The 12,732-nt window shown below is 44.6% G+C and overlaps 1 protein-coding gene across 1 annotated transcript in view; it reads left to right on the top strand.

Moving 5' to 3' along the window:
* Positions 1-12,330, top strand: part of PPHLN1 (periphilin 1) — a 78,163-nt gene extending 65,833 nt beyond the window's left edge. The window contains exons 11-13 of the mRNA XM_027657495.1: positions 2,741-2,855; positions 3,018-4,652; positions 12,072-12,330. Coding sequence (XP_027513296.1) covers positions 2,741-2,855; positions 3,018-3,046 — 144 coding nt within the window. The 3' untranslated portion in view covers positions 3,047-4,652; positions 12,072-12,330. The remainder of the gene's footprint in view (positions 1-2,740; positions 2,856-3,017; positions 4,653-12,071) is intronic.
* The last annotated feature ends 402 nt before the right edge of the window (positions 12,331-12,732 follow it).

Genomic DNA, 12,732 nt, shown 5'->3' with positions numbered 1-12,732 from the left:
ACTGTCCTCTTTTTTTTAAGAGCTTTGAGTGCTTTCACACGTTTTTCAAATAGTTGATTGTACCATTAAGTTGTAATTAACATCTTCTGTATTGATATTTTTGTAATTGATAATCTCTATTTCTTTGTGTAACTTCTCTCTGAAGGTTGGTAGTTGTGCACTGACTTAAGATATAAACTGGTTTGTGAAGTTATTTTCACTTTAAGACCATGGCTCACAGTTCTTTCAGTTGTGCTGATGCATCTGATTTTAGAATTGAATCATTGAATCACACTGATTGAGGGAAAGTAATTTTAAAAGGGATAATCTCAGTGATGCAATTTATGTTGCAGCTATACAAATAAGTTTATCAGCACAATTGGGAAGGAGGCAGATTGCACCAGGAGGATCAGAATTAGTAGCTGGGGCAGAAAGCTTCTTGAGGGAAAATTGCTCAATTATTGTTAGAGAAGCTGAGCTGTTTCCTTTGTTTTCTGTTGTTAGAACTGCCTTCCGGCTCCACCTTCGCCCTCTTCCCCTAATTTAGGTCAATTCTAATTTTTTTAAGTCTTTTGTCATAAAGTATTGAAAATGTTCATCTCTTGTATGAAGGTGTTTAGTTTCCAGATTGTTGTGACAGCAAAGTGACTTCTGACTCCAGATGCAGTGACAATGGCTCTCTTGATTCTTCTCCAGATCTTCTTTTGTGAAGATTTGAAAGAAAAATATGCTTAGATCGAGCTAATATTTATATGGTAAAGGTCATAGAATTTCATCTGGGTTAGTTTTTTGTGGTGTGTGAGAGAAATAGCAGATAGTACTATTTGCCATTCATTTGAAGACCAGTTAAAAGTAGAGCATTTCCTTCGGTTGTAGCTTTGGGTGCCTTCCTGTGCAGAAGATGGGCCAATGCATCTGTGTTGTCTATTAGTGCCAGGGTCCTCTGAAGACTCAGAGTTACTAGGTTTATTTACTTGTGGAAGATCATTCACACGTCCTTGGTCTGACCACTTTGAAGGTGGTAAAATAGTTTGATTTTTTTTTTTCTTATTGCACGTCTATTTGTCCTATTTCCCCCAAAGCATAATTGTCTGTGGGGAGAAAAAACATTTCAGAAATCATCCTGTGAAGGTGTTAGCAAGCATGCTGCAAGTACTTGAAAGGCCTGAGTTACCCAAAGCGAAATCCCATCTGTCTGTCACATGACTAATCAGAGACAGCAATTCTTTCTGAGCTTTTTCTTTGGAAAGAGTCAGAGAAAAAAGTTTCCCAAAAGTTACCACAAAGCCTTCTCTGAAAAAAATGCCACGTGCACAACATTTCCACACTGAAGATGTTCAGCTCCAGTTTGGTTTGGGGTGCACTCTTCTTTTTAATTTTTTTTATCACCATTGAAAATCAGTTTCTTCTGAAAGGTTTTCTTTCATTTGTCAACAGTGTTTGAGTCTTGTTTTAGACTGTTTTTATAGAATATGTTTTCAAACATTTGAGAACTGTCTTTATTAAAGGTATCACGTTAATCATTGTTTTTCTGAGAATAGTTTAGTTTGTGTGCAGAATGTTGGGCTTTTTTACTGCTCCTCTGACACGAATATGCTTGAGGTGACCTCAAACTGGTTCTTATGAATACAGTAGTGTGGTGAGGTTTCGTTGGGGGGGAGGTGGGTGTTTTCTTTGTTTTTTAGTTTTGTTTTTAGTAGTGGGGAATTGCTTATATACAGTTGTATCATTGGCATCCACAATATAGGTAAATGTGGGAGGAAGGAGTTGCACATCTCTGTGAAAAACAAGTTCTAAGACAAGTCTAGAATACTAAGAGATAATCATACTTTGAAGAATATCAACATTTTAGCTTATTTTCCTCAAAAAAAATATATGGAGATAGAAAACTTACTATCTTCATTCAAAAAAAAAGTGCATTTTCTAAATGGAAATTGACCAAAGAGGTGTGAAAATGAACTGCACCTGGCAGTTGGAAGACTTCTACAAATTCCTTTTTCTTTGGGTGTTTAGATTAATAAACTTAGCTGGAATCTGGAAAAAAACAAATTTGAAATGCCACTGACTTGCTTTGAAAACCACCTAAGAGCATAGCCAGATGCTTGTTAGAAAAACAGTTGCAGTGATAATGAGAAGTTCTTTCACCTCAAATGTGGTGCATAACTGACTTGAAAACTCCTCATTCCCTGCAGGATGAGGTCAGATGCGTTCAGGTAAAGCACTGTCGGGATTTCTCTGTTCCCTAGTCATTGAATCACCAGTGCACCCAAAGTTGTATTTGTCAAGGACTTTTACAATAAACAGATATCCAACAAACAAACAAAATTTGGTGGAATTATTTAAACACACCTTGTATTTAAAGTATTAAGAAATATTACAAACTAAGTTATTGGTGCTTCGTATAAAGATTAGATTGCTAGAGACATGCCACAGTTTAATTTTAAATATATTGAAATGAAAATCTGGTTTAGCATTTGCACTTTGCTCTACCATTATTTAATAAATATTTCTGTAAGAGGAATTTAATCTCTCCTTTGAAGGCATTTCATCCAATAAAAATTATTTCTGCTATCCAGATAGTTATGAGCTAGTTGCGTTTGTATTAGTACAGGTCAGAAGAGAGGTAAATGCCAATAAGCTTTGCAGTTGAAACTCACTCTGAATCCAATATTCGTTGTTTGGTTTGGATCTAATTCAATGAAGGCTGTTGGTATGCTAAGGTGAAGAGTCTTACATTTAATGTAAAATGTGTTGTTTCTAGGTCTACAGACAAGACTGTGAAACCTTTGGCATGGTAGTGAAGATGCTAATTGATAAAGATCCATCATTAGAGAAGTCCATTCAGTTTGCTCTGAGGCAGAATTTGCATGAAATAGGTGAGCGATGCATTGAAGAACTCAAACATTTCATTGCTCAGTACGATGCTGCCAATCAAGATCTATCAGAATCCTTCAAAGAGGGCTCATACTAAGGTCAGAAATATGCTTATAGATCCTCTTAATTGTGTATGCCATGGTATATAAATCTGCTTTTTGCAGGGAAAGATGAGATCTTTTTGGAGATATGAACCCAAGGCTGTGCTCCTTCGAGGCAGCTCAGGTGGCTGTTCCCTTGTTCACTGTGGTCTCCACAATTGTATTGTTCCTACCTGTACTTGTTGACATATATTCCTTTTAAAGAACGTTCTTTTGAAAAATGTTGTAAAGCAATAAACTATTTTTGAAACCTTTACACTGTCAGCTTGTAAAAAAATGTTCAGTCTGATGTATGCATTCTTATGTTTTGATGCTTATAAGTGTAACTTCAAACATTGTATTTTTTATTAAAATAATAAGACAGCTCTCATTCATCAACATATGCAGAAATATGTCTGGTTTTCATATATACTATAGGAAAGGAAGACTTGCAAAATTGGTCACAATTATGATTTAAATAATCTGTTTTGGTTTAATTTAAAAATTCAGATTAATTCTGTAAAATTACACAAGGGGTTAACTCTAGTCTCTGACTGCTAGAGCAACTCTAACTGCTTGATATAAGAAGTGCTGTATTTTTTTATAATTGTGCATTCTGCAAATGCCTTTTAAATTTTGGTGTTTTCCCTATCAGGACTCATTACTAGTAAGCAGTATTATGTAGGATGGATTCTAATTTTTTTTACTGTTTGTATTTGCTGTGGTTTTGACTACACCATACAGAATGTAACTGCAGGCAGCCACTGAGCAGGGAAAGTTCCCTTTTCCTACTCCGTTCCTCTCCCCCCTTACACCTTCTCACCACTTTTCACCCATCAGTTTTAACAATAACGAGGCTGTGTGTAATCTTTATTTCCGACTTCAAGAAGGAGCAGGAATTGGAGTGGCAAAGATGGGAAAGGAAAGTAAGCAGTACCATCTCTTTAGTAACCCCAGGTAGCTTTGGATTAGGTGTAAAACAAAGTTGATCCCTCAGGCCCCAAATGGACTATCATTTCAAACCTAGGTGATTCTGGGACTACTTTTTATGTGATAGAGCAACTTGTATTTTGGGAACAGTGATTGAGGAAAGTCAAGAGACTGCCAGTGAAAAATATTCAGGACTCGTTTGTGGAATCCTGACTACTGAATGAATGCATTAAGATACTGTTTTTTATGAACATTTTAGAAAAGGGATAATTTGAGTCATAATCACAAAGAGGTAAGTATAAGCATGATTGTTTTCTCTACATTTGCATTTAGGAACATGTGAAACTCTAAAAGGACTAATGACCAAACTCACCATTTCCAGATTTCATCAGAATGGGGTGCAGAAACATAAATGAAATAGCATTGATTTTGCACGTACAGGGTACTGAATGTGTCACAGCATCTTGCACACGCAAATCTCCCTATGGTGTATTAAGTATTCATTGCATCAGATTCCTGAGATGCCTGGTTAGTTCTCATGTCAGTAGGGTGCAGTTTTGCAGTTGGCTTTTGTTGGTTTCTAAGAGTTCACATTGCTCAGAGGAGATGACTGCAAGTACTCTGTTGGCACCTGTGTGAGTCGCACAGTAGTGGGAATCAGCTCATGGGCCTTACAGGATGCTAATTTGGTGAGGGAGAGAGGGGAAGAGAGGCAACCTGTTGTGACACAGTAGTGAGACCTGATGCACCCCTTCTGGCAATCTGTTTTACCAAGATCAGTTGTGAACTGTTGGGGATGAAGACGAAAGAAACAGAGAGGAGTGGGAGAGATACCGAGCTTGGAGAAAAATATATGAGGCTTAAAAGGACTTGTCACCGCCAATACGGACTTTGCTAGCCTGTAAAGGCTATACACGGACTTGACAGTTTTGCCCCTGTTATTCCCAGTTATCCCCAGTTTATTGTTATGAAGTTATCCACATGTTTGTACCCCTGGTTGTTGTTTAAAAATTATGCCCTCCATATTGTCTCCTTCTTCCCCTCACAGTTTCCCCTCACAGAGCCTGTTGCTCTCCCCTGTTTTCCCGCTCCTCTGCCTGATTGGCTGCTGTTTGCTGCAGGGCAGAGGTAGCTGCCATTGGTCCATTCCCCCAGATACCCGAAGTTGCCACCTCTCCTGACCCTGATATCCAATCCCTGCCTTCCCTGACCTGCCAATCTTTTTCTCCTCCCCTCGCTTGAGCCCAACCCCTAGTCCACCTCTATATAAGTCTGAGTCCCTCATAATAAAATCGGCATTGCTTCCCGACCCTCAGCTGTGTCCTAGCCTTTTTGCAGTGCCCTGTCCCTCTCCTTCAACCCACGAGCTGTGGCAAGTGGCGCCCAACGTGGGGCACAGTGAGGGCTCTCATACTGAGAGAACTCCTGTGCCAGCACTTGGGCTCAAGCGACCTTCACGAGGGAAGATCGCTCCGCCAGCTCTCCCCTGCACAGCTGACGACTGTGGACTGCAACAAGTCGCACGGGTCACGCACCGAGAGAGGTGAGCTGCAGGGGACAACCCAAATTCCCTCACCCATCACCACACCCCCGTAACCGAAAAAACAAAGAAGGGAGGAATTACACCCGGAAGTGTTGAGAGACCAGATTACCATCATGGGACTCACACTATCCACCTCCCAGAAATTCGTATATCGCCGCCTTAAAGACTTTATAATCGAGCACGGTCACCCACTGGACAAAAAATCAGCCAAAGCCCTCGCCAAATGGCTTGATCGCCATGACTACCAAATGAACGATAACACCTCGTTCGATACATGGCAAGCCATTGGATTTCAACTGTGGCGAGAGGGAGATAGGGGTGACCGGCTCGCCAAGAAGGCGCAGATAGCCTGGAGGCTTGTTCTGATGGTGCTCCAGCACCAAGTGATGAACAAGAATGTCAGCAGTAACAACAAAGAAGCTGAATCCTCCAAGTTATTAGAAGAGGATGAAAAGGACACTAAGGACACCGGCAAGGACAGTTTCTCCCCAGAGAAAGACATTGTAAAATCTTGTAAAAATGGAGGGAGGGAGAAAAAAGACCCTGACTCACAAGATGGCAGGTGGGAGTCGGACAGCGAGTCCCAAGATGGCGGGAGGGCGCGGGGGAGAGAATCGCGTCGATCTCGGAATGGCGGCGAGGAGGCGGGACCCCGAGTAGCGCGGGAAAGATCGAGGCGGGAAAAACGGAGGCAGGCTCCTGCAGTTCCACCCACAGCGCCGCCTCTGCCCCCATACACACGCGCACGGAGCCCCTCCTCAGACACGCCCTCTTCCACGCCTGCTTCCGCCACTCCCGACTCCTCCCCAGAGCCATCTCCCTCCCGGAAGCCACGGGGTGCAGTGGGTGGGGCAAGGGCAAAGGCCCCAGGTAACATCCGGCAAGATGGCCGCGCCCATAAGGCCCAGGCCACCGAGGCCTACCCCGCCTGCCGGTACTCCCACCGTGACTGCCATTGGGCGCCGTACTCCCCGGAAGAACCGTCCACCGCTCCCGATATCTGGAGAGCTTTCCGGGATGAGGTGGCAAGTGCCCAAGACACGGAATTTCTAAAAGCCTTTCCAGTTTATTACGAAGAGGGTAAAACACCAGAGTGGCGTCCAATCTCGTATCCCATGCTTAAAGACATCAAAAAAGCTATTGTGGAATACGGGTTGGGCGCCCCCTTTACCCTTGGGTTATTAGAGTCGTTTTTCCTAGCGTATACTCTAATCCCGTTCGATATTAGGGCAGTGATGGGAGGCCTGTTGACCACCGTGCAGGCTTCGGTGTTTGAAGCGGAGTGGAGAAAGAGAGTAGTGACCTATGTGAATGATAAAATGGAGAGAAGGGGAATTCCCCCACGGCAGGCAGTAGATATGCTTTATGGTGAGGGAGATTACGCCCGCAGAGGGGATCAAGCAAGATTAGACCCCAAATTGTTAGAGACATCTAAAGAATTGGCATTAGAAGCCCTAAAGAAGGTGGCCGACGCTTATGTGCCGACCCCCTCCTTTACCATGATTAATCAGGGCCCAAAAGAACAATTCACGGATTTCATAACCAGGCTTAAAGCTGCAATTGCCAGGCAAGTTCCTCAGAAAGAGTGCCAGGAAATCCTTTTTAATAAATTGGTAATCGAAAAGGCCAATGAGGACTGCCAGAAAGCGCTTAAGCTTCTTAAAGATCCCACTCTGCTTGAGATGATTGAGGCGTGCAAAAATATAGGATCTAACTCCCATAAAGCACGTCTACTGGCTGCCGCCTTCACCGGACCGAACCACTGTTTTGAGTGTGGGGAAAAGGGGCACTTTAAAAAGCACTGCCCCCGCCTTTCGGCGTCCACACCTGATCTACCAAAAACTTTATGCCGGAGGTGTGGGAAGGGACGGCACTGGACATCTAGTTGCCGTTCCCTCACTAATATAAATGGTGAGCCCCTCTCTCCTCGTCATTCACCAAGGTTACAAAAAAGGGTCACCTTCTCTTCACTACCAGATGTAAGACACCTTGACGAGGAACCGTCGGGAAATGGGGAGCAGAGCGCTTGGGGAAGCGCGACGACAAAAGTGGCCCCCCACTTGCGCTCTGCTCTGCGCACGGCCTCTCACCCAGTTACCCAGTAGTTAAATGGCCACTTCCCGAACAGGTTCCTTCTAAAAATCAATGTGTTCCACTTCCGTGGATAATATTATTTGCTGTTCATCCCACCACCCATCTTAGTTCGTATGAACAGCTAGTTAAAGTAACCCCATCAGCCCCTGTAAATCCGGATAGGACATATCTCATGGTGTCACACCTTTCGGCAGTGGACAAAGGAGTCATTGTAGTGCCCACACTCCTGACTGGACTTACCAACAACAATATTGCCATCTGTTTAACGGTCTATCTTCCCCCCGTGCAGCTGGAGGACCGCTTCCCGGTGGCCAAGATGGTCTCTATGGAAGACCTGCTGTGCGCATTGTCATCGGACGAGGAGCAGCGGAGAGAGGAACAGAGAGAAGTCCTCTGGGCCACAACTGTTAAATCCTCTCGTCCTCTGCTAACCTGTCTCATGTATTATTCCCAACCTAGGCAGCCGCAGCAGGTCAAAGTGGAGGGCCTCTTGGACATGGGAGCCGACGTGACGATCATAGCCTCCAGAGACTGGCCACACGGGTGGCCTGCACAGACCGCCTACGTACGAGTCAGTGGGGTGGGGGGAACCCAACATCCAGTCAGGAGCCAAGGGACACTTACGGTTTATGGGCCGGAAGGTAGGCCAGCGTCTCTCCAACCGTACATCCTCAACATACCAATCACTTTATGGGGATGGGACGCCATGGAGCAGTGGGAGCTCACCTTGAGCTCCCTATCCCATGAGCAAAATTTTTAGGTGGGGTCACTGAAGTACTGCAGCTCCCCAGACTGAGCTGGAAAACAGAGACGCCAGTCTGGGTTGATCAGTGGCCCCTACCTACCAAAAAGCTGCAAATTTTAAACAATCTCGTAGATCAGGAATTGGCAAAAGGACACCTGGAGTCTTCCACCAGTCCCTGGAACACTCCAGTGTTCGTCATACAAAAATCCTCAGGTTCCTGGAGATTTCTTCAGGACCTGCGCAAAGTAAACGAAGTCCTAGAACCAATGGGAGCCCTCCAGCAGGGAATGCCATCTCCATCCATGCTCCCTGCTGAATGGCCCCTAGTGGTCATTGATATTAAGGACTGCTTTTTTCATATATTTTTAGATCTGGCTGATTCGGCTAAATTTGCTTTTTCTGTCCCTGCCATCAACGCTTGCGAACCCCACCGCAGGTATCAGTGGCGAGTGCTTCCGCAGGGGATGAAAAACTCCCCACCACTCTGCCAAATGTTCGTGGCAGAAGTGTTGAGGCCAATTAGGCAAAAATTTCCACAATCAATCATTTTCCATTATATGGACGATGTATTGATTTGTGCGAGGACACAATTGGCGGTAGACAAGACCCTAAATTCTACAATTTTGGCTCTAAATAACAAAGGATTAGAGATCTCCCCTGAGAAAATTCAAAAGGAAGCACCCTGGAGGTACCTTGGACTTAAAATTACAGAAAAGACTATCAAGCCACAATCAATTGAAATTGATAAACGAGTCCAAACCTTAAACGACCTCCAAAAGCTGCTAGGAGCCATCAATTGGATCAGACCTGTGCTGGGGATCACAACCGGTGATCTGCACCCCTTGTTTGAGCTGCTGAAGGGAGACACTGACTTATCTTCACCCCGCTTTTTAACATCAGAAGCGAAAAAATCCTTGTCCATTGTCGAAACAAAAATTACACAGAGACAATCATATAGGAGGATGGAGGGACTGCCATCCTCCCTTGTCATCATAAGGGAAGAAAAACAACCCTTGGCCTTACTGGGCCAATTCACTACGGACTGTAAGGACTTCTGTTTATGGGAGTGGATATTCCTCCCACATCAATTCGGCAAAACTATCACCACACTGGCAGAAATGATTGGCAAAGTCATTTTTAAAGGCCGTACTAGGTGTCTAGAACTCAGTGGAGGAGAACCAGATTCCATCTACCTTCCACTGACTTCTGAACATCTAGACCAACTACTGCAAACTTCCACAGATTTTCAGATAGCCATCGGGGGTTACCCGGGAGAAATTCGGCTACATCTCCCGGCGTGCCCATTTATTCAGAGATTAATTCAAATTCCACTAAAGTTAAAAATTATACAGTCAAATTTACCAATTAAAAATGCGAAGACAGTTTTTACCGATGGCTCAGGGAGAACCGGCAACGCTGTGATCGTTTGGCAAGAAGATAATAATTGGAAACAAGATATTCACAAAGTACAAGGTTCCCCTCAGATAGTGGAACTTTCAGCAGTTGTGCGTGCCTTTCAAATTTTCTGTGGTGAACCCATCAATATTGTTTCTGATTCGGCCTACATTGTTGGTGTGGTCAAGAGAATTGAAAATTCATATCTAAAAGAAGTCTCAAATGAAAATTTGTTCAGATTGTTGACCAAATTGGCATTTTTAATTCAGGTCCGAAAATTTGGCTTCTTCATTGTCCACACCAGGTCACATACTGCTTTGCCAGGTCCTGTGGCGGAGGGAAACCAGCGTGCCGACCATCTGGCAGGTATGGTGGTCACCCCAAACTTATACCAACAGGCAAAATTATCACACGAGTTCTTTCACCAGAATGCGCGATCGTTACAAAAACAATTCGGTCTCAAAATTTCACAGGCCAAAGAGATTTTAAAAGCGTGCCCTGATTGCCAAAATTTCACGCCACTCACCCCAGAAGGAACCAACCCGAGGGGCTTGATGGCGCTAGAGATTTGGCAGTCAGATGTCACGCATGTGGCCGAATTTGGGAAACTAAAATATGTTCATGTATCTATTGATACATTTTCAAAAATGGTTGTAGCCACCGCGCATTCCGGTGAAAAGAGCCGAGACGTAAAGAAACATTTCCTGTCTGCATTCGCTAGGATGGGTGTACCAAAGCAGATAAAGACCGATAATGGGCCATCCTATGTGTCTGCAGACACGAAAAAGTTTTTTGAACAATGGGGGGTGCACCATACCACCGGGATCCCTCACAATCCCACAGGGCAAGGCATAGTAGAACGTGCCCACCAAAATATCAAAAATTTGCTCAAAAAACAAAAAAGGGGGAGTATGGGCCTGACTCCCCAAGAAAGATTAGACAAAGTTATGTATGTTTTAAATTTTTTGAATATGTTGGAGGAATCAGAAACTCACATAAACAGAAGTCCAGCACAGCGGCACTTTACATCAGAGTCTGGTTCTACCACAGTAACATCTCAGAAAGCTAAAGTTATGTACCGGGACCCACTGACCGAGAAATGGACGGGCCCTTTCCCCTTAATCACCTGGGGGAAGGGCTACGCCTGTATTTCAGGTCAGGAAGGACCAAAGTGGGTCCCAGCTCGACGCGTGAAGATCACTCAAAGCTAAAGAAGACGCAACCGACATGAAAGCAACAAACGATCTCCTCCTCATCATCATCCTCTTCGGGACGACTCCTCTCACCACAGCAATCCCACTAAGGCAGTGGATGGACCAACCCAAAGAAAACCTATGGGTAACACTGGCCAAGGTGACGGACACAGATACCCTGTGTCTGTCCTTGACCAGCGCAGCCAGCCCATTTAAAACATGCTTGGTGGGAATCCCCATAACACCAGGGGAATGGGACGCGTTTGTGTCCCAAACGCGGTTCCGAGGAGCGATGCCGCTTAACTCTCCCAATCTCGCCCAGGCGATTGCGGCACTTACGTTCATAGATATCCCTTTCCAAGAAATTGATCTTTTAGGTTCTCTCCCTACCCTTGCGTGTGTTATGTTTCACAGGTACACCCAACCAGTTTTGTTTACCCCTCATGATGTTACCCCTAACAAACCACTGTACCGGGGGACCACTTCGTCGTGGTGTAATGGGTCAATGGTCACCACCATACCCACGGAGCATGTTCCTCGGAACATGCGCTTACCGAAAGGTTATTTCCTGCTGTGTGGGGATCGGGCATGGCCTGGAATTCAGGCTTACCCGGAAGGGGGTCCCTGCGCAGTAGGAAAGTTGGCCCTTTACAATCCGGCGAAGTTTCAAATGACAGAGCAAGCCATCCTTCCCAGATTCAAAATCAAAAGGTCCCTCCGGGAGAATGATGAATTGGTAACCCCAACCCTTCCTAAACTTAAACATAACGAACCCGGATCTCCAAAACCCAACAATCGAGCAAAACGGGATTGGAGATTCCCCCCAGGATCGAAAACACAGACAATTAAACCTCAGACCACCGCTCCCAAAATTCGTAATGCGATTCCGCCTGGGGGTGCTGGGATCGTAACCATACCGCCTCCTCTTCCCTTCCCGGCTGATTGCGATTCCAGCATTCACATCTGGTCTCGCATGAAAAATTTCTGGGCATCCTTCCCTATCCCTGGGATTGGTACGACCCGAAGTTGCCACCTCTCCTGACCCTGATATCCAATCCCTGCCTTCCCTGACCTGCCAATCTTTTTCTCCTCCCCTCACTTGAGCCCAACCCCTAGTCCACCTCTATATAAGTCTGAGTCCCTCATAATAAAATTGGCATTGCTTCCCGACCCTCAGCTGTGTCCTAGCCTTTTTTGCAGTGCCCTGTCCCTCTCCTTCAACCCACGAGCTGTGGCAGTGAACCACAGGCAAAGTTTTCTCTGATGCAGAAGCATAACTACAGCACTTCACTACTTGTCTACAGGACAGAGAACCTTTGGGGTGTTACATCAGAGTTTCTGCTTTGGGTTAGAAATGCTAATGGAAAAATACTGAAATTGTGTGTAATATATTTTTGATTAAAAATCTCCATTGTTACTGTACAGTTTGTTAGGAGTTTCCTTTGTTAGAATTTAATAACTAGTTTCCTAGTTATTAAATTTACCATGATAAAAGTATCTGAATTTTCAAGTGCTTTTCTATTATGTAAGACCTAAACTTACGGTCACAGAATATCTCAAGTTGGAAAGGAACAGTAAAGATCATTGAGTACAACTCTCTGCTACTCGCAGAACTACCTAAAACTGAACCACAAGACTAGGGGCATCATCCAAGCTCTGGCAGCTTGAGGCCACGACCACTTCCCTGGGGAGTCTGTGACAGTGACTGACCACACTCTCAGTGAAGAACCTTTTCCTCACGTACAACCTGAACTTCCCCTGATGCAGCTTAATTCCATTTCCTTGTGTCCTGTTACTGGTCACCAGAGAGAAGAGATCAGCACTTCCCCCTCCACTACCCATCTTGAAGTTGTAGACTGTAATGAGGTCTCCCCTCAATCTTCTCCAGGCTCCTCCTCT

This window comes from Corapipo altera, unplaced genomic scaffold, assembly GCF_003945725.1.
Source record: "Corapipo altera isolate COAL_440 unplaced genomic scaffold, ASM394572v1 1, whole genome shotgun sequence".
In the NCBI taxonomy this organism is placed as follows: Eukaryota; Metazoa; Chordata; class Aves; order Passeriformes; family Pipridae; genus Corapipo; species Corapipo altera.
This window is presented reverse-complemented; position numbering and strand designations above follow the sequence as displayed.